The following is a 26,537-nucleotide window of genomic DNA, read 5'->3' on the forward strand; positions in this document are numbered from 1 at the left end:
GAAACTTATCTGGGCAAGCCACATAAATACTGTGGTTAGAATAAAAGGTAAATGGCTGGGTATCCTAAATTTGAGTAACTTACCTCTTAATTCCCCAAAGCCTGTCCACCATCTACAAGGCACGTCAGGAATATGAATGGATATGATCCGCTTGCCCAGAAAAGATTTACATGAATCTTTTCTGCACGGTCTCCAATACCTTCACATCCTTCCTAAAATGCAACACCCAGAACTGGATGAAATACAGGCTGAATTAGTGTCTTATACAAGCTCAACATAACTTCCTCGTTCTTGTACTCTGTGCCCCTATTAATAAAGTCTAGGATACTGTATATTTTAATTAACTACTCTCTCAACCTGTCCTGCCACATTCAGTGACTTATGCACATATACACCCAGGTCCCTCTGCTTCTGTAACCTCTTGAGAATTGTACCCTTTATTTTATATTGCCTCTCCATGTTCTTTCTACCAAAATGAATCACTTCACATTTCTCTGCATTGAACTTCATCTGCCATCTGTCCACCCATTTCACCAACTTGTCTATGTCCTTTTGAAGTTCTACACCATCCTCCTCAAAATTCACAATGCTTCCGAGTTTCGTATCAACTGCAAACTTTGCCCTGAATACCAAGGCCTAGGTCATTAATATATATCAGGAAAAGCAAGGCTCCCAACACTGACCTCTGCGGAGCTCCACTACAAACCTTCCTTCAACCCGAAAAACATCCATTAACCACAACTCTCTATTTCCTGTCACTCGGCCAACTTCATATCCATGTTGCTACTTTCCTTTTTATTCCATGAGTTACAACTTTGTTCACAAGTTTGTTGTGCAGCACTATATCAAATGCCTTTTGGAAGTCCATGCACACCACATCAACAGCATTGTCCTCATCAACCACCTCTATTACCTCCTCAAAAAGCTCTGGTCAACCATGATTTTCCCTTAAAAAAAATACTACCTTTCCTTAATTAACCCATATTTGTCCATGTGGCTATTAATTTTTTTCCCAAATTATTGTTTCTAGAAGCTTCCCCACCACCTGCAGTAGCTGGACTTTTTTGAACAAGGGTGTAACGTTTGCAAATTTCCAGTCCTCTGGCACCACCCCACAGTCTGAGGAAGACTGAAAAATTATGGCCAGTGCCTCTACAATTTCCACTCTCACTTCCCTCAGTATTCATGGATGTATCTCATCCGATCCTGGTGCCTTACCGACTTTAAGTACAGACAGCCTATCCATGCCTCCTCCTTATCAATTTTAAGCCCTTCTAGTGTCTGAATTACCTCCTCTTTCACCATGGCCTGGGTAACATCATCTTCCTTCATAAAGACAGATGCAAAGTATTCATTTAATACTTCAGCTATGCCCTATGCCTCCATGCGTAAATCCCCTTTTTGGTCCCTATTCACCCCAACTCCTCTTTGTACCACCCTTTTATTATTTATATGTCAATACAAGATTTTGGGATTCCTTTTTATGTTGGCTGTCAGTCTCTTTTCATACTACCTCTTAGCTTCTATTTGCTTCCCTCTGAACCTTCTCTTTTCAGCCTGGTTCTCAATTATATTTTACCTGACATCTCTTTTTTCTTAATTTCCATCTCTTTTGTCATTCAAGGAACCCTGGCCTTTTTTGCCCTACCTTTCCTTTTTGAGGGAATATGCCTTGACTGTGCCCGAACTCTCTCATCTTTGAAGGTTGCTCATTGTTCAGCTACCATTTTTCCTGCCAACCTTTGGCTCCAATTTATTCAGCCCAAATCTATTCTTACCCCATTGAATCTGGCTTCCCGCTACCACCACCGCCCCATTAATTATTCGTACTCTGGATTGTTCTTTGTCCTTTTCCATAGTGAGCCTAAACATTCTGATACAATGATCACTGTCCCCTAAGCGTTCTCCTACTGACACTTGATTCACTTGGGCCACCTCATTTCCAAGAAGCAGGTATAGCAGTGCCTCCATTCATGTTGAACTGGAAACATACTGCTCCAGAAAATTTTCCTGAACACATTCTAGGAACTCTTGTCCCTCTCTTCCCTTTACACGACTATCCCAGTCTATATTCAGATAATTAAAGTCCCTCATTATAACTACTCTATCATTCTTGCACCTCTTTGTAATTTCCTCACAAATGTGTTCATCTACATCCTTCCCACTAGTTGGTGGCCTATAGACTATACCGAGCAATATAATTGCACCTTTTTTGTTCCTTAGCTCTTGCCAAATAGATTCTGTCCTTGACCACTCTGGGACATCCTCTTTCTCCAGTGCTGCAATGCTCTCCTTAATCAATACCACCGTACCTCCCCTTTTTTTCCTCCCTTCCTATCTTTCTTGAACACCTTGTATCCAGGAATAATTAATACCCAGTCCTGCCCTCCTTTGAGCGAGGTCTCTGTTATAGCTACAACATCGTATTTCCACATGGCAATCTGCACCTGTAACTCACCAATCTTACTTACCACACTCTGTGCATTCACATACATACCCCAATGACCAAGGTTTTGACTTTATTACTTATTCTAGTGCTATCTCTTCCAGTATTGTGTGCACAGTGGTATTCCTCTTTGATACACACTCCTGCCAGGTTAAATGCTGCCCAAAAGCACTAGCAAAATGCCCCACAAGGAACTCCGTCCCAGCTCTATTTAGGTGCAACCATATCTAGGTCCCGTCTCCCCCAGACTCAGTCCCAATGTCCCAGGAATCTAAAACCCTCCCTCCTGCACCATCTTTCCAACCACGCATTCATCTGCTTTATCCTCCTATTTCTATTCTTACTTGGTCATGGTACTAGGGGTAATCCAGAGATTACTACGCTTGAGGTCCTGCACGCTAATTTCCTACCTAGCTCCCTAAATTCTGACTACAGAACCACTTCCCTCTTTCTGCCTATGTTGTACCCCCTGTACACCTGTGATGCCATGGCTCTGGCTGCATTCCCCAAATGAACCATCACTTTCATCAGTATTTACTGGTTGCAGAGTGGGATGCATTCAGAGGACTCCTGCATTACCTTCCTGTTCCTTTTTGACTGTCTGGTCATCATCCATTCCCTCTCTCCTCGCATACCCTTAAGCTGCGGGGTGACCACATCCATAAACGTGCTATCCATGAAGCTCTCAATCTCATGGATGTGCTGCAGTGAAGCCAGCTGCTGCTCAAGTTACGAAACCCAGAACTCAAGCTGCTGCAACTGATGAGACTTCTTGCACAAATGGTTATCCAGGACACGGGAGGAGACCTGGAGTTTCCACATAACGCAGGATGTGCACACTAGAGTTTGGAGCAATCTATTACTTTATTTATTACTTGATCAATTTATTACTTGACCTTGCTACTGCTAATAAACCTTATCAATATTAATAAGCCTTACCAATGTTAATAAACTTTACTATTATTAATAAACCTTACTAATACTGATAAATTCCACTAATACTTAACAGGCCTTCCCAGTAACAAATGTTACCTAAAAATATAAGATACCTCACCAGCTACTCACTTGTTACTTATAGTTAATATAATAATTTTTAATCTGTTGTTTAGACCGAATCCCTAATACTCACCAGTCAATCAACTTATGACTTCCCTGTGACATCACACCTCGATTTTTGTTTCCGAACGCGACTCTGAACCCACAGACCGTAATAGCCAGCCCTGAACTCTAGTGCTCTCTCTCGCCACTTTTATGGCCCCGAATTCTTGTTATCTTTCTCCCATCACTTTTATGGCCCACTATGAAGCAGCTGAAGACAGTTGGGCCTAAGACACTGCACTCAGGAACTCTTGCAGCAAACTAATCGGACTGAGATGAAAGGCCTCAAACACCCAGCACCATATTCCTCTGTGCTAGGTATAACTTCAGCCAAGGAAGAGTTTTTCCTGATTCCCATTGACTACTATTTTACCAGGGGTCCTTCATGCCAAACTCGGTCAAAAACTGTCTTCGTGTCAAGGACAGTAACTTTCACCTCACATCTGGAATTCAGCTCTTTTGTCCATGTTTGGACCAAGGCTGTAATGAGGTCTGGGGCCAAGTGATTCTGATGGAACCCTAACTCAACATTAGTGAGCAGATTACTGATAAGTGCCAATTGATAGCACTGTGATGACACCTTCTATCACTTTGCTGATGATTGAGAGTAGGTTCATGGAGCAACAATTGGCCAGACTGGATTTAACTTTCAAGTTGTATACAGGAAAGAACCTGGGTGCTTTTCCACATTGTGAACTGATGAAGTGAAGATGTAATGGAAAGAGTAGAAAAGGATAACACAGTAGATGCCAGTACTGTAGGTGTACTGGAAAAGCTTGGCTAGAGGTGCAGGTAAGCCAGGAGAACTCAAATCTTCAACACAACAACCGGGGTGTTGTCAGAGCCTTTGTTGTATCCAGTGCCCTTAACAATTTCTTGATGTCACGTGGAGTTCAATTGCTGAGGGCTGGCACTGTAATGACGGGGACCTTGGGGAGGACGGGATAGTTCATCCTCTCAGCACTTCGGCTGGAGATGGTTGCAAACATTTCAGCCTTGATTTCTGCACTCATATGGTGGGCTCAGTCATCATCGAGGATAGGGATGTTTGTGGAGCCTCCTCCTCCTGTTACTTGTTTAATTGTCCACCACCATTCACAATTGAGTGTGGCAGGAGTACAAAGCTTTGGTCTGATGAATTGGTTCTGGGATTACTTAGCTCGGTCTATAACATGACAGAAAATATAACAACAGTCAACATGGGTTCCGAAAGGTTACTTCACGTTCAACTAATCTGATGGAATGAAAAGTAGGCAAGGATAATGCAGTAGATGTCATATGCTTGGATTTTTGAAAGACATTTGATTAGCTACCGAATCGTAGGCTCATAACAAAGGTTAGTGCATGTGGAGTCAGCAGACAACCGACTGAATGCATAGCACATTGGCTAAAATATAGAAAGCAGGTGTAGGGTGAAAGATAGTTATTCAGATTGGAGGAAATTAGACAGCAACACTCCCATAAAATCAGAGCTAGAAGCATTGTTATTCATAATTTACATGAAAGATTTGGGCTTAGGAACAAGTAACTCAATATCAAAATCTGAAGATAATATCAAAGCAGCAGGTATAGCTACCATCAACAATTCATATAGCACCTTTAATGTATAAAGTGTTGTAAGGCACTTCACAGGATCATTATAAAACAAAATAAAACACCTAGCCACCTAAGGAGAAATTAGATTAGATGACCAAAAACTTGGCCAACGTGGCAGGACTGTCTTAAAAGGACTGTCTTAAAAGAGGAAAGTGAGGTAGAAAGGCAGAGAGGTGTACAGAGGGTTTTCCAGAGCTTAGGGCTGGGCAGCAGAAGGCATGGCCACCAATGGTGGAGTGATTAAAATGGGAGATGCTTAAGAGGCCAGAATTAGAGGAGCACAAATATCTGAGGGTTGTGGGGCTGGAGGAGATTATAGAGCTAGAGAGGGATGAGGCCATGGAAGGATTTGAAAAAAAAAGGATGAGAATAACACTGAGAAAGAAAGCAACAATATACAAGACGACATCAGAAAACTTGCAATAAAAATAGAAAATGTTGGAAAAACCCAGCAGGTGTGGCAGCATCTGTGGAGAGAGAAACAGGGTTAACATTTCGAGTCCGTTTGGCTCTTCTTCAGAGCTGAAAGGAAGAAAACTTGCAGGTTGCCAGTTAAATGGCAAATGAACTTTAACATAGGAAAAATGAAACATCACCTTCGAAAATAAGAAACTGAATAGGGAAAGAGCAAGGGGATCTAGTGATACAGGGCAACAAATCATTAAAAGCAGTATTACAGATCAGCAAATAAGTTAAAAATACTAACAAAGCATAGGGGCAAAGGATTCAAAAGTAGAAGTTATGTTACGTTGTATAGGACTCCATCAGGCTGCACTTAGTACTGTGCACAGTTCCAGTCTCCCTACTATAAAAAGAACATAGATGCACTGGCGAAAGTGCAAAAGAAGATATACATGGATAGTGCCAGAATGAGAGGTTACAGCTGTTGGGAAGGATTTAATAGATATAGTTTTCTCTTTAGCAAAAAAAAAAGACTTAAAAGGTGACCCAATAGAGGTTCTTAAAAGTTATGAATGATTAGACAGGGTTGATGCGAATGTTTCCACTTGAGAGAATCCAAAACCAAGGGCCATTAATAAAAGGTAGTTACTAATAAGTCCTATAAGGAAATAAGAAGATTTCTTTCCTTAGCGTGTGGTGAGAATGTGGATCGTGCTACCACAGGAAGCAGCTGAGAAGTATAGCTTAGATGCTTTCAAAAGGAAAACAGACATCTAAATGGGAGAAAAAAGAATAGAAAGATATGCTGAAATGAAGAAGATGGAATGGGAGCAGACTCAGGTGGAGTATGAACGTGACGAGTTGGGCCAAATTACTTGCTTCTGTGCTGTATATTCTATGTAATATTGTTCCCTTCTAATCCATTTAAACCTATGCATGGAGATGTTAAAATAATTTGAGGTTAGAAAAGATAACTCATTACTGTTATGAATCTTTGCTACAATTGTAATGATAAAAATCACTTGTGCTTAGCTCCCTACATTTGACAATACCCTTTTTATCCAGTTATATTCTGAAGCTGCTTTGATCCGCACACAGCCAACTGCTGTTGAAGAATATCAAAGTTTATTCTGTGGAGCCTAAATTCATATTTGTATTATTCTGTTTTCACATAACATGCATGTTGTCAGGCAAGCAATAACCACGCTAGCTTTCATAAGTAAAAGGTACAGTTAGACATATCCCTGATGTACAACTAAAGTACTTCAGCTGAATTTTATGCAAGTATATAGTTAAACCTGGGGACATTTATAAGTTTGCAACAATCAGCAATATGAAATGAAGCAAATAATTTACCTGGGCATTAAGCTGAGAGACATTATACCATAACAATATTCTAATGCCCACAAAATTAATATTAGGTTACAGCAAAACACTTAATAACAGTCCAACAATATTAGGTGATATGGTTACATCTTCCACTTATGATTTCTTTAAAATGTCTTGCTAAATCAGTGAATGCATTGCTATGGTCCTAGTCAAGACCCTCAAGCTGTTGGTAAGATCCGGTTAGGACCCAAAAACATTTTGTTTCAAATGGACAGGCTTGAGATTCAAGACACTTGCTCAGTGAAGAAAGACACAAGATTGCATGGGTTTTGAACAAACAAAAATAAGCTTTATTTTCAAGGTCAGAAAGGTAAAACAATTCATAGTATCTATCTTATGCTAGAACATTCAGGGTTAATATGAGGTACATGTGAATTAACAAGCAAACTGTGGTCGAACACACCACACTACACAATAATTGGCAGACACAGCCAAGACAGAGTCCACAAATTTCTCAACAACCACCCAGACCTCAGTAACACTGTGAGTCAACTAGGCTTGTTGAAACTGTCTCTCTAATAAGGGATTCCAGTCTCTACCTTCGAAGATCTAACCTGGGAGTTCTCTCCAAAGGTTGCTCCAACTCGGACGTCATCAAAGGCAGCCCATCTCCTAAGGTTTCAACCTCATCTCCTGAGATTCCGTTCCTCTGGATTCCCAACTCACAAGCACAGCTCAAGTTCTTAGGATGTGCCAAGAAGAACACAGCTGCTCCAAAGGGGTACTCCAACGTACGGTTACCAACCTTCAAATGCACTCTTCGATTACCAGGACCTCCCCGGAGTCCTCTTGAATTACCAGGGCTCTCCCTGAGCCCTCCTCACTTAAGTCTGCTAGCCACAGCCCATTAACTGCTTTTTAGCTTAACTGGGACCACTTCTTGCCCCTGTCCGGGATACTTATTTTGGGAGCTCTCCCGCTCCTCTCTCCCTTTGGGATCTCTCCCTGTCCGGGACACTAGAATTCAATGGTGCTCCACTCCCGGTCACATGACCCAGATTTTTGTGCCATTTTCCATCTCTGCGGAGGCATGCTGGGTCCATCCTTTGGTCAGAGAACTTACACTGCTGAATTGCACATGTTCCCGGTCTGCACATACCTGAAAACTCCAAGGTCTGTCGGAACTTGAGAGTTCCCGACCTCTGCTCTCACCTCCAAAGTAAGTCTGACCTTCATAAGAACATTAATACAGTATTAATTAACAACTGAACTTTCCTAGGAACACAGGAACAGGAACATAGGACTTAGAAGCAGGAGTGGGCCTTCCGAGCCCGTTCCACCATTCGAAAATATCATGGCTGATTTGATTGTGGTCTCAGCTCCACCTTTCTGCCTGCCCCCATAACCCTTGACTCTCATCTGTCAAAAACCTAACTCAGCCTTCAATAAGTTCAATGATCTGCTGCTGTCTGGGTAGGAGACTTCTAGAGATTAATGACCCTCAAAAGAAATTTGTTTTCCTCACCCCTGTCTTTAAAAGAGAGACTCCTTATTTTTAAACTGTGGCCCCCACTTCTAATCTCTCCCACAAGAGGAATCATCCACTCGGTATCCACCCCGTCAAGTCCGCTTAGGATCTTGTATGTTTCAATAAGATCACCTCTCAGCCTTCTAAACTCCAATGGGTGTAGGCCCAACCTGTTCAACCTATCTTCATAAGATAAGCCCTACATCCCAGAAATAATTCACATAAACCTTCTCTGAACTGCTTCTAATGCAATGATGTCCTTTTTCAAATAAGGAAACCAAAACTGTACACAATACTCCAGATGTAGCCTTGTACAGCTGCAGTAAGATTTTCCTGCTTTTATATTCCATTCCCCTTGCAATAAACACAAACATTCCATTTGCCTTCCTAATCCCTGCGTATTTATGTTTTGTGATTCATGTACCAGGACACCAAGATCCCTTTGCTGAGTTCTACAATCTCTCTCCATTTAAATTGTATAACGCTTTTTCATTCTTTCTGCCAAAGTGGGCAAGTTCACATTTTCCCACATTATACTCCATTTGTCAATTTCCCCCACTCAATTAATCTATCTGAATCCCTCTGTAGACTCTTTACCTCCTCTTGACAACTTACTGTCCTACCTATCTTGGTGTCATTGGCTAAAATAGCTACCATACATTTGGGTCATTGAAAGTGTTTGTAAACGGTTGAGGCACAAACGCTGATCCCTGTGGCATTCAACTAGTTATAGCTTATCAACCTGACAAAGACCCATTTATCCCAACTCTCTGCTTCCTGTTAGCTAACTAATCCTTTATCGATGCTAATATATTATGCCCTACAAAAGGTTTCCTTAAAAGGGGCACCGTTTTAAATTTAAAATCATTAGTAATGTTTGTTGGTCAAAATGCAAATGAAATTATGTAACTTATCAAAATGTTTTGTCACAAAAATTCTACCTTCATATGATATCATCACAACAAAGTAATAAAGCACTATGAAAGTCATGCAGGATTAAAAAAAATTGTTTTAAGTGATGTAGTTAAGCAGTTGTATGCATGAGAGAAAACTGTTCAGTTACAGGAAACTGCAAAGTTCAATTTATGCCCCTGAGCAATTAATTTTTTGATTATACCTAGCATAAAGGAAGATGGTTGTGGTTGTTGGAGGTCAATCATCTCAGGCCAGGGACATCGCTAAAGTTCCTCACAGTAGTCCCCTAGGCCCAACCATCTTAAGCTACTTCATCAATGACCTTCCCTCCATCATAAGGTCAGAAGTGGGGATGTTTGCTAATTATTGGTCCTGAACATTGAGGATTCGTAAATCCTCAGATACTGAAGCAGTCTGTGCCCATATGCAGCAAGACCTGGACAATATTCAGGCTTGGGCTGACAAGTGGCAAGTAACATCTGTGCCAAACAAGTGCCAGGCAATGGCCATCTCCAACAAGAGAGAATCTTACCATCTCCCCATGACCTTCAATGGCATTACCATTGCTCAACCCCCCACTATCTGCATCCTGGGGGTTACCATTGACCGAAAACTGAACTGGACTGGCCATGTAAAGACTGTGGCTACAAGAGCAGGTCAGAGGCTAAGAATTCTGCAGAGGTTAACTCACTTCCTGACTCTACAAAACCTGTCCACCATCTAAAAGGCACAAGTCAGGAGTCTGATGGAATACTTGCCACTTGCCTGGATGAGTGCAGCTCCAATAACACAAGGCATTCAACACCATCCAGAACAAACCAGCCTGCTTGATTGGAACCCCATTCACCACCTTAAGACATCACTCCCTCTACCATCAATGCACAGTGGCAGCAGTGTGTGCCATCTACAATATGCACTGCAGCAGCTCAACAAGGCTCCTTCAACAACACCGTCCAAACCCGCAACCTCTACCACCTAGAAGGACAAGAGCAGCAGATGAATGAGAACACCACCACCTGCAGATTCCCCTCCAAGCCACATACCATTCTGACGTGGAATTATATCACCATTCCTTCAGTCACTGGGTCAAAATCCTGGAACTCCCTCCCGAACAGCACTGTGGGTGTACCTGCACCAGATGGGCTGCAGCAGCTCATTAAGACAGCTCAGCATCACCTTCTCAAGGGCAATTAGGGTTGGGCAATAAATCATGGCCTAGCCAGCGACACCCACATGCCGTGAGCAAATAATTTTTAAAATTATGCATTATTAAGTTTTCTGTTATGGGATTATCATTAGGGAAGCAGCTAGTTTTATGATGATCAAAGAATGCAATTTGTTTTGAAGTGTCGTTGGCACAGTAAAGTCTGGCAAATGAATTTTTTGTTTACAGAATACTGTAAATTTATTAGAATTTTAATTCTAATAAAGATTTCAATTGCTCCTTCTTTCCAGAAATCATTTCAGTGACAACAATCCACATAAACATAGCATCATTCTTCTGCTGATACTATTCCAATAGAATTTTCACTGCCCTGCGAGTGAAGCCAAGTGCTCTCCTGCACTCATGGCTGGACTCTAACGTTATAATCCTGCTTCTGAAACTTGAAGACTTGGAACATCAATGCACCTTTAAGCTGCTGCAGAAATTTTAAGACTATATGTTAATTGCACAAAATCCAGAAACTCAGTGATTGTGGATTTGGATGAGTGCTATTCCTACTGCACCCATCTCCTGCCACCAACTGATAATATATACATCAACCCAGGCTAAAAAGCTATGTAGTTAGAAGTCCAAACACAATAGGATCCTTGTCCAATGAACTATCAGTATTGGAAACTCCTTTGACACCTGTCTCATGTGTACCAGATCTAAACTATAAAACTTGCATTTGAAGAGGGAGTCTTACCATCAGAATCACACTTTTGAGGGAGTTATTCAGCTTACCAAGATAAAGGCCATGAATGCAGAAAAATGAAACATTGCTCTACTTTTGTCACCTGGTGTTAGCATTAAGGAACTACAGGTAAAGTCATGGTCATCTCTAGACTCTGTATTTTGCTACCAACAGATTTCCATGTACTGCAGTATTTCTGATTATGCAGGCCATATCTTTTATATTATCATCATTAGTGGCAGACCTGCATCTACAGGCATTCATCCTTGTACTAAGTAGTTCAATACTCTCTCTAGACATAAGTTTAGGAGAACACAGTCTACTACTGTATTCATAGGTGTTTAACAAAGTTCAAGTAGATATTACGCAATAATTTGACACAGCTCCTGCTAAAGCCTTTCCTCCATGCCAGTTCGGTGGCCTTCATTACACCATTTTACCTCCCAACTTTGTACTAACTGGTACCACATTAGGAGCATTTTCACTTAAGGACTTATATCCAGTTGAAACTAGATCAAAACTGCTTAAACTAATTTAAATAAAGCAAAATACTGCAGATGCTCTGAAGAAAGGTCATACAGACTTAAAACGTCAGCTCTGTTTCTCTCTCCACAGATGCTGTCAGACCTGCTGAGTTTTTCCAGCATTTTCTGTTTTCGTAAATTAATTTAATATTAGGTGCCATAGACAGTAAGGCTTTCAGCTTATTAATCAATGGTTTTGAACTCAGGTTCCAAAGATGAAAGGCCAGTGTGCTAAACCACTGTTCAGGTCCCGTAGAATGCTTTTTCTTAAAAATTAACTTTATGAAAAATGATAGCAAATGCAATAATTTTAATATGCCGTGTTGGAACAATGAATATAGTTGGCATCAGTGGGAAACAGCTTGAAGGAATTACAAAAACAGAGCTACAAGGAAACTAAATCAACAATTATACATACAGCCGATGACGTGATCCTGTAGATGAGAAATCAACTGACATTAACTGATTCCCCTTATGCTGCCAGAAATAAGAAAATATTCCAAGCCAATCCTGAAATATCATAAAGACTTATTATATAAATAATATTCCAGCAAAGAAAACTTATTGATATAATGAACTTGCTTTGGAAGCAGTTCAGAGAAGGGTCACCAAGCTGATTCCTGGGATGGAGGTGTTGTCTTATGAGAAAAGGGCGAGCAAGTTGGGCCTATACTCATTGGGTTTTAGACAGATGAGAAGTGATCTTATTGAAACTTACTGTACAAAATTCTGAGGGGGCTTGACAGGGTAGCTGCTGAAAGGACATTTCCCTTTGTGGAGGAATCTAGAACTAGGGGGCATAGTTTTAAAACTAAGGGGTCTCCCATTTAAGACTGAGATGAGAAGGAATTTCTCATTCATTAAAGGCTCAGTCATTAAATACATTCAAGGCTGAGTTAGACAGACTTTTGATGTACAAGGGGTCAAGGGTTACGGAGACAGGCAGGAAAGTGGAGTTAAGACCACAATCAGATCAGCCATGATCTCATCAAATGGCAGAGCAGGCTTGAGGGGCCAAGTTGCCTATGAGTTCCTATTTTATGATCTTATGACTGTCCTTGATTAATCTTTGCCTTTCTAAATGACAATTTATATCATCCTTCAGAATATTTTCCAATAATTCACCCCATCACCAAAGTTAGGCTGACTGGCATGTGCTTTCTCCCTTTTTAAAATATGACACTTTAGTAGTTCTCCAGTCTTCCAGCACCACGCCGTATTGGAGAGGATTGGAAAATGATGGTCAGAGCCAGTGCCATTTCTGCCCTCACATCCCTTAGCAGCCTGGGATACATTTCATCCTGGTCTTGCAATTTATCCACTTTCAAAGATACTAAATCCCTTAATACTTCCCCTGTCCCTATGTTTATTCCATCTAATATTTCACATACCACCTCCTTAACGACTATGTCTGCATCACCTCCTTCTTCTGTGAAGACAGACATTCAAGTATTCATTAAGAGCCATGCCCACATCTTCCCCACTCCATGCAGAAGTTACCTTTTGAGTCTCTAATCAACCCTACTTTTTCCTTAGTTAAATCCTCTTGCTTTGTATGTACTTCTAAACTTCATTAGCTTTTCCTTAATTTTACTTGCCAATATATTTTCATGCCCCGTCTTTGCTTTTCTAATTTTCTTTTTAATTCCATCGCTCCACTTTCTATACTCCTCTCCGCCTTTTACAGTATTGAACTCTAGGTAAGTGACATAAGCATCCCTTTTTTGCCTTATCCTACTTTATGTTCTTTAACATCCAGGGGGCTTGAGTTTTGGAAGTCTCACCTTTTCACTTTGTGTGAATGTATTTGTTCTGAAGCCTCTATCTCCTGCTTGAATACCTCCCACTGCTCTGGCACTGATACCTTCAAGTTGTTTTTCCAGTCTACTTTTGCCAAATCACATCTCAGCTTAGCAAAATCGGCCTTCCCCCAACTTAAAACTTTTACTCTTGTCTATCTTTGTCCTTTTCCATAACTACACTAAATCTAACTGAAATTTGATCATTTCCACCAAAATGCTCTCTCATTGATTCCCCTTCCACCTGCCCAGTTTCATTTCCTGAACCCAAATGTAGAACTGCCCCTTCTCTTGTTGGGCTTGCAACATACTGACCAAAAACATTTCTCCTGAATGCATTTTAAGATGTGTGTCCTCTACCTTTTACACTGATTTTATCCCAGTTAATATTAGGGTAATTGAAATCCCCTATTGTTGCCTGCCTGTTTCTGCACTTCTCAGAAATTTACCTACATTTTTGCTCTCATATCTTTCTCTGATAGTTTGGGGGGTCTATACTATACTTCCAGTGAGTGCTCTTTTTTGTTCCTCAGTTCAACCTAACTGGACTCATTTGATTTTCTAGCATATCATCCCTTCTCACAGCTGTGATTTCTTCTTTAGCTAATTTTGCAATCCCTCCTTTTTTATCCCCCCATCTGACACATTTGAAAATCTTGTAACCAGGAATGTTCCCATTCCTGCCCTTTTTAAGCCATGCTTCAGTAATAGCTATGATATCATTCTTTCAAGTGTTTATCTGTGATACCACTAATCACTAAACAACTCCTTGTTGTCTATTTCCTAGCCTTTGGCTTCTCTGCCTTCCATGCTCACTAGCTTTGTTTCTCTTCCTTCTGACTCTACAGTACGGTTTGCATCCCTCTGCAAGCTAGTCTAAACCCTTCCCAAAAGCAGTAGCAAACCTCCCCACCATGCAACCCACCTGGTTTGTAGAGGTCCCATCTTCCCTAGAGCTTGTCCCAATGCCCCAGAAATCTAAAGCTCTCCCTTCAGCCACGCATTCATCTGCATTATCCTCCTATTTCTGTATTCGCTAATGCGTGCCATAGAGAGCAATCTTGAGATTGTTACCTTTTAGGTCCTACTTTTTAATTTCTGTCCTATTTTACAACAATGACTATTTCCTTCCAGATTATTGCTCCATTGCACTCCTCTGTAAGGTATGATTAGACAAACTATACAGTTGGCTTCATAACACTTAGGTTTGTGTTGTTTTCACTTAACTTTTTTAAATCTTAACCAACCAGGAGTTCACATCAGTTTTAGTGGCAAATAGGACAATTAAATTACTGCTAATTTGAATTATATTACGTTTGAAAAATGTCAATCTTCAGTGCAGCTGTTAAGAATATTTTTCACATTTTATGGAAATACTTGATGTTAAGGTTATAAACTTCCATTTAGGATATGTGTATTGTTCATTAAAGTTTAGAAATAATTATAGCTCGTTAAAAATATAACAAGTTAGCTGCAGATGGCTTTATGAATACTGACCTTTATACATACTTCAAATGTAAAATACTATGGCTAATCACAATGTTCTCTACAAACAATAAAACAATTAAATCGACATTGTTGATTAGGGGCATGCATCTGCAGTACAGCTCTCAAAATGCTGTGTTAGACTGGCGATTCTCATGTGGTGGCTCTAAGCAGTGTCATCACCAAGCTGCCAAAAGGAAAACTGGGACTTTTCCACAGAGATTGAAAAAGTGAAAGAAACGTTATTCCAAGACTGCTCTCAGGCAGCCTGAAGAAGCAGGAATAGATCAATATGTGACCACCTACTACCTTTGGAATAAAAATAGAAAACGCTGTAAATATTCAGCAGGTTAGGCAGCATTGGTGGAGAGAGAAACAGAGTTAATGTTTCACGTCAATGGCCTTACATCAATTCGGAGTAGTATTTTGCTTTTGTACATTTGGAAAATGGTTTGAAAAATGCTTAAGTCAATAAATTGATAAATTTTGCCTCTGTACCACAGATTAGGATGCTAAACCTTAAAAAAATGTTGCTACATTACATGAATGAGTTTCACCAAACTGTCTAGGTAAAAAGAACAAAAATAAAAACTTCTAGAGTGAGAAATGGAGGCTAAAAGTGATATTTCTACAAGATTGAAACATGTTTAATGGGTTAACCAAGGAGTTAAATAACCATCATTTCATTATTCTGATAGAGGAAAGAGCAAGGAAACTAAATAGATGTAACATCAAATTTAACAACTACCAGGAGAACAAGGTTATATGCCAGGAGGTACATCATCAGTAGGAATACAAATGGGCACGTGAGGAATTATCTTTCAGAGTTCCCAGCTGCAAAACCAATAGAAATTTTTCATGTTTTCATAAGAAAAAGTTAACAACCATATTCTTAGCAAATGTCAATTAGACAATTTTGAGTCTGTACATCAACATCACACTATGAATACAACTATTATTATCATCCACATCGAAGTAACCAGTTTTTTGAGTCATTACATTGTAAATTAACAAAAATAATAGTTCTCTTAATATAGTGGACAATTATCTTAGCAATCATATTCAATCAATATTAACAAATTTAGGTGAGCATTCAATCATTCAAAACGCAAATTAGTCTGTAGGATACTTGATTTTGTACAGGAACTACCAAAAACATGGTGAGCAGTATGCAAGAGTGAGATTAGACAAAAAGGCAGTATTTATGCAGCCAACAGGAGTCTCACCTATCAAAGCCCCGTGCTTCCCTTTTAGGGAAGACCCACCGAATTAAGTGTCACTCAGGCAGTTAACTTGATAGCGGTGAGTCTTCCCCAGGATCAAGGACCAGGCAGGTTTGCTTGTCGTGCTACCTGTACAGCAAGCCTCCCACCCTCTGCTCGGTTGATAGTAACAGCGGCAAAATGAGGCCCTTAAGTGGCCATTAATTGCCCATTTAAGGGCCTAAATAGGCAGCGAGGTGGGAAGGTCATCCATGAGTCTTCCACCTAAGACTTAATCGGGGTGGTGGTGCCCCCACCCGCCATTCTCCTACCTGATTAATTGCCACCCATCACCAAGCTCACCAAGGGGGAGAGAGCATTAAATTCCACTCAATGTCTCACTAGGCAAAAAATGCTAGCATAGATTTGATGAACAAGGGAGCAAGGATAAAAGTCAAAGCATCATAATATTTAATAGCTGCCACATGTGCAGTTATAAGCCAAAAGGTCATAGGGGTTAAAATGTGTGACTGTGAAGAATCTTCTGTCATTCGTTGCTCTTCTTAGAAGTGTACTTACAAAAACTTCAAACTTTTAAAATTTATTGTTTTGTGAATGATAGGTTGTAACTTCCTCAAAGTGGCAATGTTGGATTGCCACTCCGTGCCCAATTACCAGCGTGGGTTTTCTTCTGTGCCTGTCTCACCCGACCTTCCAACTCAGGCCGGGCGAGATCCAGGCAGCGAAGCTGTCGCTGAAGCCCAGTGTCGCAGGCCAGTTCTGTTGGATTGATAAAGGACACGCCCCTTTTTTTAACGCCACTAGTTGCTGTAAACCACGTTAAGTTTAAAGGTCCCATTGAAATCAATAGGCCAGGAAGATAAAGCCTTTAAGGTAAGTGGATAGAATTTGGGGGTTGGAAAATAGGAGGTCGGGGGTGGGTCGGGCCTCGGCGGGTGTGTGGGGGAGGGTCGGACCTTGGGTGGATGGGGGTGTGGGCGGGTGGGACCTCAGGGCTTCTCTGGCCTTGGGGGTGGGGGGTGGTTGGGCTGGGTTGGAGGAGAGGGTCGGGCGTGGGGCCAGAGTGGGGAGGTGGGAAGGAGTGCCGTGAGCGGGGCCAGGGATTTGTTTTTTGTGGGGTGGGTGGTGTCAGTCTGGGTCTTTACAATAGTTACTCAGGAGTTACAAGAAGTTTTAATTATTCTGTTTCTGGGTAACTATTTGTGTTACACAGCCAGAACCATTTGAAGTTTGAGATTTAAATCGCATTTTAGGATGGTTCCCAGTGCAGGGCAATTGACCAGAGGAAGTTTGCACTTCTGGGCAATTGCCATGCAAACCCTTAACCTGCGAACTTCCGAAGGGGATTCCCCAGCGCATTTTTGGGGTACCCCCCAAATCCGACACTGGGGTGCTTGGAAGTTACAGCCCAATGTTTTTTTTAGGATTTTTCTTACCACTGCCCTAACCATAAGCCATGTGGGAATCACTTTTGAACAAAGGGGAACATCCCAATATTTTGGGCTGGATTTTCATGGAGGCGGCAGGAAAGTCAAGTTGGGAAACCTCCCAGATCAGAGGACCCATCTCGTTTAAGAAGGCCCCTGCCCACCATATTTTTGTTTCTGGGATGAAATGGAGTCGGGCCCACCAACTCCAGAGGCAGGCCCGAAGCCACAGTGGAGGAGAAAGGATGGTCAGGCCAGAACGCTAGAACACTCACCTCTGTTTACTGGGATGTCAACCAGTTTTAATGATGAATGTCAGGCCCTCAAACTCTCATTTACCCCCCCTACCCACTCCTCCATGCCACCTGCCCCCATACCCTCCATTCTCCCTGACATTCCCCAAACTTCTCCATGATCCCATTCTCTCCATGCCCCTTCCATGTTCCCTGATATTCCCTATGCGTCACCATGACACCCCATGTATCCTCTTTGGCCATTCATCCACTATCCACTATGCGCAGGCCTCAGGAACCATGGTCTTTGAAATGGAATTTTTTTTAAAAATTCTAACAATCTAATACAACTATCACTCAAACATATTTCGTACTAAACAAACTCTCATTCAACGAAACCCATTCAAAACATATAAATCCTCTCAAGTGGTCAATCGGTTGTAAAAACAAACATCTATTTCACGAACCACATCAACGGCAGATAATCCTGTAATAACCCCTTAAAACTATCAAATTGTGAACAACCCCCTGCTGAGATAAGTGGTTCTGTAGTATTTGAAACTCAGTCGAGCATTCAAAATAGGCTCAGCTATAATAACAACTGCTGGAAAATGTAAACAATGGAGTCTATTGAAACTAAAAAAATAAAGATGGCCTTTATTTTTCTAAGCTAAACAAAACGTGGGCTTTTTTTCCCTCTAGGTGAAAGCAGCTGAGGATTTTTTATTTTACAAAGACTCTGGACATTTACATCACTTCAGATTATTTGCATAGAGATTCCAAGCAGTGCTTTCTTAAGTTTTAAACGCATTAGAACACATTTCCCAATGGAAAAAGAACTCTAATGCATCTCAGCATTTACACAATGCTGATCAATCTAATGGTCAACTTACCTTTGCAGGACAGAGCCCTACAATCAATCACTGCATACATATGTACATATGACTTACAATACAGCATCTAACTAATGAAACTGAAAGAACATTTTTTTTTTATTTCAAAGCCTGTAAATGGAAGGTTTCTGGGAGTAGGGCACTGTTTTATTTTTGGGTTCCCTACTTGGAATTGGGGTTCTTCCAAGACGCCATGAACCACGAATATTTACAGAAAGGGCCTGACTCAACTAAAATTGCGGGGAGAGGGGGGGGGGCCTTAAATTGCCCACTCCCACAATGGAGCCAGCAAAGGCGGGAAGGAGTGCAGGCTAACTACCCGCACCCTTATCCCGCGCTGGCAAAGCTTACTGGAAACAGGAACGGGGGCACGAAACCCAGAATCGGGTTACGCCTGCCATTTTTATAGGACTCTGTGTCATTCCAATTCAGCAAAAATCCAGGCATATGGCGGATCATTAAATTCTGCCAACAGCAAGGTTGCCATGCAGGGTGCCCATAAAAGCAAATCCAGCCTCTCAGAGGGGTCACTCAGTCAAAGGCACGTCAAGGGATCCAGCATCAGGAAAGTGGGGAGGAATGGCCTGGTGAAAGCCGTACCCCTGTCCTTTCTTCTGACCCAACCTCCTCCCACCAACTAGACAGCAACCTTCTCCCCATGACCCCTGTCCCACCCTCATTCAGCTGTGGCCTGAATCCCTTGGCACTGATAAGTTATGGAGAGCTGCTGGCTTCTGACTGGCCAGCAGGTCTCGGGGGTGGGATTTTTGCCCCAGGGTCTTGCATGCTGGGGAAAGCCCGAAGCTGGCCAGTTAGGGGCATTTAAAACTGGCATGTTTTCTCCAGCAGAGGGGACGTACAGATTCCACCGGTTCTCAAGCCAGCGGGCAAAAACCCATTGCCAATATTAATTCTGCCCTGTGTGTCAGATTACCTGCCCTATTAAAAGATTTATCACCAGGGCAGCACAACCAGAGTGCTTCCCAAACAGAGCATACTTCTTTGTTTATAGCAAAAAAAAAATGCTGGAACAAGACCTCAATATTGTCTATCAATTCAAGAAGTCTGCACAAAATACCACCACCTGTGCACATCTCTTCATGCTGCTCTCATGTCTGTGGAACTCATTCCAGATAGCGCTTTGATTTGAGACACAATGTTTTGTACACAGAAGTTTTCATACAGAATTAATCCTTCCAACACCACCACCATTTTTATTTTCATTTAGCATTGGCCAATAGAAAACAGTTTTAAAACAAGTGAAGAGGGCACTCAGAAGAGCGCTTACCTCCACCACATTGAGTTAACTCAAAAGTTATTACAATCACGCAGCTCTTGAGCCATTTTCTGGTTGTTGTTCTGTAACTACAAAGCCAAAAAATATATTTATTAAGAGCTTCCGCCTCACTGAGGAGACTTCAAGCCAATCCACATTCAACAACCTGCTCTGACAACTCTGCTCACTTTGACAGCTGTGACAAGTTCCACCACAGCAGCTGAGGCAATCCACAACATTTGAAAATAATCACTAACATTCCAAATAAAGCAACCCACAACATTCTAAAAGAAAGTCAATTTGCTCCATCTCCCAAAGTTAGGGGATCGTTTAAAAAATTCCAGGATCTGGATCTGCATCTTCACTAAAAGTTACTCAGTTCTTCTTTGGGACATACCCTATCTGTGGACCTTGTTCTGTTGAAATCCATCCATTAGTTTTTGAGACATAAGGCCAGATTTTCGCTACTGAGGCAGGTAGCTCGAGTTTGGAAATCTCCCGCTGTGGTAGACCCTCCTCAGTACTAAAGGCCAAATTAGACACAATTTTTGCACCAGGGAGGCGGGCCAGGATCACATCAGATCCACGGTCCCTGGAAGTAGATCCATGGCAGCCATGGGGGTGGGCGAATGCCAAGGTGAGCTGGTTAGAAGTCATGCTTCAGTTCTCTGGGACTCTGTCAGGCCCTCAAGCCACCATCCACCCCCAATGGCGCCTCATATCTCCATATTATCTGCATACCAACTCATGCCCCCACCTAGTGCCATGCCTCCTCATACAGCCATGCCACAGCATGCTCCCCGCCCACCCAGGACCCTCATACCCCATGCTACCTCCATGCCAACTCATGCCCCCACATAATCCATCCCCCTCATACCACCCCTGCCAAATCATTCCCCCAGCCACCTCCCATGATCCCTATACAACCCATGACCCCCCCCACCCATCCCCATACACCCTCAAAACACCTCCAGAGTCTATCCGATTCTGCGAAAATCCAGCCCATTTTGTTTACAAACAGACTAACAAACAGGGGCAAAACATTACTCTGCCCACCTTCAGTGGCAGAGGTAATAAAAACAGAAAATGCTGCAAATGTTCAGCAGGTCTGGCAGCATCTGTAGAGAGAGAGAAACAGAGTTAACATTTCAGGTAAAGTACCTTTCTTGTTTTAACCCGTTAGCTTCATTGGGATGAACAATCAAACTACAATAATCCAAGACTCCTTTCAGCCAACTATGGGCCAATTTTGACAGATAACATCTTCCCCAGTTCAGAATGAATGATGGAACATTTAATTTAGAAGAAACAAACTAATTAAATGCTAAAAGGACAAAAGTTATAGGAAAATTAAAACACTAATTGTCAGTCAACATTCAGTTCTTGCATTAGATTTGCTACCTTATTAATTAGGCTAATCTGTCTAACCCAGTGGTGCCTATTATAATTTTTAATTTTTTGTGTATGCCCACCATCTCCCCTTAAGCCTACCCCTGTACTTGCTTAAAACCTGTTACTTCTCTAATTTATTCCCAGTTCTGATGAAAGGTCACCGACCTGAAACGTCAACTGTTTCTCTCTCTGCAGATGCTGCGTGAGCTGCTGAGTACTTCCAACATTTTCTGTTTTCATTTCCGCTTTCCAACATCTCTCAGTATTTTACTTTTGAACTTATACTCTTATTCTGGTGAAACATTTGGCTTTTCACTGTTCCATGCAATGACAGTGACCTGGAAAATGGTGGCCTAAATAAACTATTTAAAGAAATTCACAACAAAATTGGTTGTGTACATTCAGCATACGCATGGAATCTTTACTACCTGAAGGTTTAGACTGGCACACTTTTTGTAGAATGCATCATTAGCCTCAGTATTCAACAGGATCAGGCACAAACATTGAACAGGAATTCATAATTACAGCTCTGCTGGCTTATTTCCAAAATGGTCAGCCAGCTACTGACCATCTTTATAAATTAGTTTGCATCTCCAATGTAACAATGAATGTAACCAGTCCTGAGTTTGACCATCTAGACTGAGTGACCAGATCAAAGATGGAGAGTAGTTATAGGAGATCCTCAGGACCACTGGGTTACAGAATTCAGGATCAGTCAGAATTCATATCCCTTGCAGCTAACCAACATCCTTTACTGAAAGTACACACTTGGATGTCAAAGGAGGACACATTGCGCTCAACTGTGATAATCCTTCTGGTTGAACAGCCTCTGTGCCGAAGCTCACTATCAAGATTTGTACATAAATAATGATTATTTGTGTGAAATACCACAGGCTGTCACCATTCATGAAATCCTACCCAAACAATGAGTTGAAATCTTCAAGAGAGAAGCACAGGAGAAAAAAAATGTTAGCAATAGAATCTGAATGGTTTGCAGGAGAATATTTGGTACAAAAGTAACTATTAATTAACCTATTTTGTTTAGCAATAATTGGACTACAAGCTGACCTACCTGGCCTGCCATAAATCTAATCCAGAAATTTTATAGATGTAGTGTCATGTCCGATCATAAGCAAGAAGACCAATTGTAAGCAGCCAAAAACTCATGCTAATGGACACATTTCAAACAAGAAAATAAAGTTTTATGAATATTGTTTGCACAGAACACAAAACAAATGAAGCTCCAACTTCATGTTAAGCAATGCATACACCGTGGCTCCAAAACTAAGGCAAAGAATAGTAATAAGAATTATCTAAACTCTCTATAGCAAATCTGAGTGATCATTACAAAGCTTTAAATCAGAATGTAGGTTCAAGAGCTACAGAACAAATTGGACAAAGAGTCCAAAAAAAATTCCACAATCTTGCTGACTGCCGTTAAGTCGAGAACAGAGATCATGAACCGTTTCTCGGAAAGAAATTAAACATATGTGTTCCAGCAGGGGTACCGTACAAAAGTAACATTAATACCATACTTATATGATACTCCCCTGCAACATAACAAATATGCAGCGCAATTCAGTGTCAATGCACCAGCGTTCCATGTTAGGGCATGTTAACTCACATGCCCTGACAGAGATTTCGAATTTGTGCTGGGGCCATCAGCGCAGACCACAGATTTGAGACCAAAGACTTCGCTGTCAGAGTGAAAAGCGTAATTTATTCACCTTCACCAGCCTGTGAACAGCTGCCCCAAACAAGACACTTTTCAATGCAGATTACCCGCTCAATTAAAAATGCTGGGTGGGTTTATTTTAAAAGCATTTTAGTAAATTGCTTAAAAACTTCATTTGAGGAAAAATTATACTTATACAGCGCGTTATTACACGCATGTCGCTCCAAGCACTTCTCACCGAGTTGCTTTTGGAGTTCATTAATAATTGTTATGTAGGTATAGATGCATGCACATAGATAACCTCCCGGGAGGGTAAATGACACAGAGTACCTTAATGATGCTACTCCTGCGGGGTGTAGCTTTGGCAGCCTCGATGAGACAAGCTTCCACATCCCCTGTTGCTCCACTGGACGCTGATCCCCCGGGACTGAAACGATCCCCGGCTGCTGAAAGGGCGCTTCTCCTCCTGCTACCCTTTCCACATGCCACCGCTCCTCCAACAGCTTCTAAATCGCCTTCCTCCGTTGTGCCCCAAGCTTTGTGGGAATCTCCAACTGGCTCAGGCTCCCCAAGTACTTCAGAACCACGAAGTCCACTCTCCTTCCGACCTTCCGCCATTTTGTGCATAAATTAAAGGAAACAAAACAAAACTGCAAGTAATTTTTGTATTCTCAACAAAGTCTTCCAACGGCAATGTTGCTAGACGAGACTCCCATAGCTGTCAGATCACAACAGAAGCACTACACACTTCGAAGAAGAACTCAGAGCTCGAAAAGGAGGCACGGTTCCATGTGCCAGTGTGAAGCCAAATCAAATCTGCAATAACTTGTATGTATATTGTTTTTATTGCGATGATAAAGCAGGAAGTTTGTAGAATACCCGCTTTGCTGCACAGCACTGCCCTACTCACTTCTTTCTCTTATTTCTTGGTGCAAACCGCCAACGACAGCTTGAAAATCCGTCGGCTACTACTGTGATTGACGTCAACTTCCACCAATCAGAATAGAAAGTATCGTCTCGTAACCAATCAGAGCGAATGTGGGTGGGAGGGAGTTCCTAACAATCCCAGAGGAAAAGAGGAGGCTTCATTTATTACTCATGAAACAACAATACGACTTGTTTTAGGCTTAAGAAAAAAAATTATGATTCACAAAAGTGAAAGAATAAAATTGTTCAGTATTTTAATTTGGGTGGCATGTTTCTTACTTTTGAAACAAGTGTTTACTTTGTATAAATCTATCAGTTCAAAATGATATACAATGTGATTAGCGCTGTTTCATGCATACAGAGTTTTGGTGGTTAAGAAGATTCTTTATTTCCGTCAAATTATCACCGAAAATATTTTTTGGATAGGGGAATAAATTGATGCACGATTTGCAACATTTATTTCACATGGGGTGGGGTGAAGTGGCTTTTAGTTATCCAGCCACAAAAAGGTAATATAGAAAATTCCATCAGTCATACTATTCGCTTTACCAATTGCTCAATTTCACTCTATCATTTGTCTGTTGAATTTATTTTACAAAATACATATGTAGCCATGCATCAGAATGACTTCAAAGCTATTCTATTCTTTGGTTTAATTAAATCCCCCTTTCTGTTTCCTTTCAGCCAATGGTTGCAAACATGTGATTTTGTCAGATGCACGATCGCCCTCTAGCGCAAACACTAATATTTAGAACTGTTAAACGTTTCTACTTTGTGAGAAACACGCTCCGTCGTTAAAATCAGCTGTTAAAACAAATGTTTATGGTATGCAATGTTAACCTATGCACTACAATTATTTTAAAATATGGAACATTATTTAATTTTTGTCTTCGGTTTGGGTCTCCTATTGGCAAACCTGACAAAGGTTTAATAAATGCTAAACAAAAAACCTTGCAACTCAAAAAAACAAATTAATATTTCGATATTCGATCCGTGTTGATTAGAATTAAGTCCCCCGAATATTTTTCCAAAGTGAGAATGAAGGAAGGTTATTTAGATGTTTTGACTATTTATACATTCAATCCACGATATGTAAACCAGTGTGAATGTGCTTTCTATGTGTAAATTATGACGCTGCAGTGAATTATTCCAATGCAGTATTGGATTGTTTAATTACAAACAGAAGTTCGTGTTCGGAAAACTAAAAATTATTCTTATTTTTCTAATCCAGTTAGTTACAATGAGTCATTCGTTTGGAATTTGGGCTTGCCCCTGTTCTAGTTCGCAATCCGAGAAAGTAGATTTCAGAAATTCAGTATAGTTAAACTACAATTTACAGCCTTTAAAGATGTTACCTTAAATGGACAGGTTGCCACGACTTCACGACGTAGCCACACAATATCAAAAGTTAAATCATTGCGTCCTACTTTGCGAAGCTTCACTGCCTTATAACTGAAGCAGTGGCTTTATGTGTGTTTAATTCGGAGAAGTGTAAAAAAGAACTTGATCTCGTGTTCAAACGCAATCTTCGCAATTTCAAGGTCTGCTTGATAAGAAAAGTTGCAAGGTTATCTTTTACAGTAAATTCACACAAGGTCAGAGATGGTGTAAAGAGGTTTATCCAACACAACGTGTGGTACATAACCAGATATCAAAGGAAACTGGCAAAACCTCACCTCTTCCTTCAGCTATGCGGTCAAGCTCTAAATTCTGATTTCAAGCAACACTAACACTTTAACTACCGTGTTGGTGGCAAGCTAAACTGCTTTGCGGGGCACTGCAGTAATGGTGTAATTGTAATCATACTGTTTAAAATGTAAAAATAAATCGAATTGTAAGTTTTGTAAACAAATCAAGATGGCAGCTTGTATATCTTCTCCCTGTATTACATGCTCGCATTTGTTCACCACCTTCAAATGCTAATAAGTCATTTCATAATGCATGTATTTATCTACATCAGTGTTGTCCAATGGTCACCAAAGTTGGGACGATCAGATCGCCATATTTGTCACATGATACAAAATATATGCAACCTTCATAAAACAAAAGCGAAATATTTTGAAAATAGGCTTGAGTTTGAACCTGCCGCAATCAAGACACTGTTGCCAGAGCCAGAAGAACAACTTCAAAGGGGCTTTGCAATCGAACTGTTCTGCAAAGCAAGCTTCTGTATAAATTCTCAAAGGGTAGTGACAATCTGTTAACTGCAGTGTTCGGTTTCTGGCAACATGCTCCAATTTATTTTAAGAAGATACAAAAGAGACAAAGAGTAAATTGTCTCCATTTTATCAGAATTGATGTATTAGAAAACTTGGGGAGGGAACAGAATCAACAAATCTCTGCGCATTGGATTCTGCACTCTAACTCATGCCTTGCTTATGTTGCGTCGCCTGCCATTTCTGGACATTTAATAGACTTTTGGCTCATGGCCAACTTCTTGTAATGTCTCCTTTTATGCCAATAGCTGCCAA

General features: G+C 41.0%; 1 protein-coding gene across 2 annotated transcripts in view; it reads right to left on the minus strand.

The window, feature by feature from the left end:
• Positions 1-25,848, minus strand: part of LOC144686515 (inactive phospholipase C-like protein 1) — a 453,264-nt gene extending 427,416 nt beyond the window's left edge. Inside the window, exons 1-2 of one of the 2 annotated variants that reach the window (XM_078551817.1) lie at positions 25,422-25,848; positions 23,470-24,195 (exon numbers count right to left, since the gene is read on the minus strand). In XM_078551817.1, the coding sequence (XP_078407943.1) occupies positions 23,470-23,766 (297 nt within the window). In that variant the 5' untranslated portion in view covers positions 23,767-24,195; positions 25,422-25,848. Of the gene's footprint in view, positions 1-23,469 lie in introns of both variants that reach the window. The other variant, XM_078551816.1, reaches the window with a different exon arrangement.
• Between the last annotated feature and the right edge of the window lie 689 nt (positions 25,849-26,537).

The sequence above is a fragment of the Cetorhinus maximus genome, chromosome 11, assembly GCF_964194155.1.
Source record: "Cetorhinus maximus chromosome 11, sCetMax3.hap1.1, whole genome shotgun sequence".
NCBI classification, from domain to species: domain Eukaryota; kingdom Metazoa; phylum Chordata; class Chondrichthyes; order Lamniformes; family Cetorhinidae; genus Cetorhinus; species Cetorhinus maximus.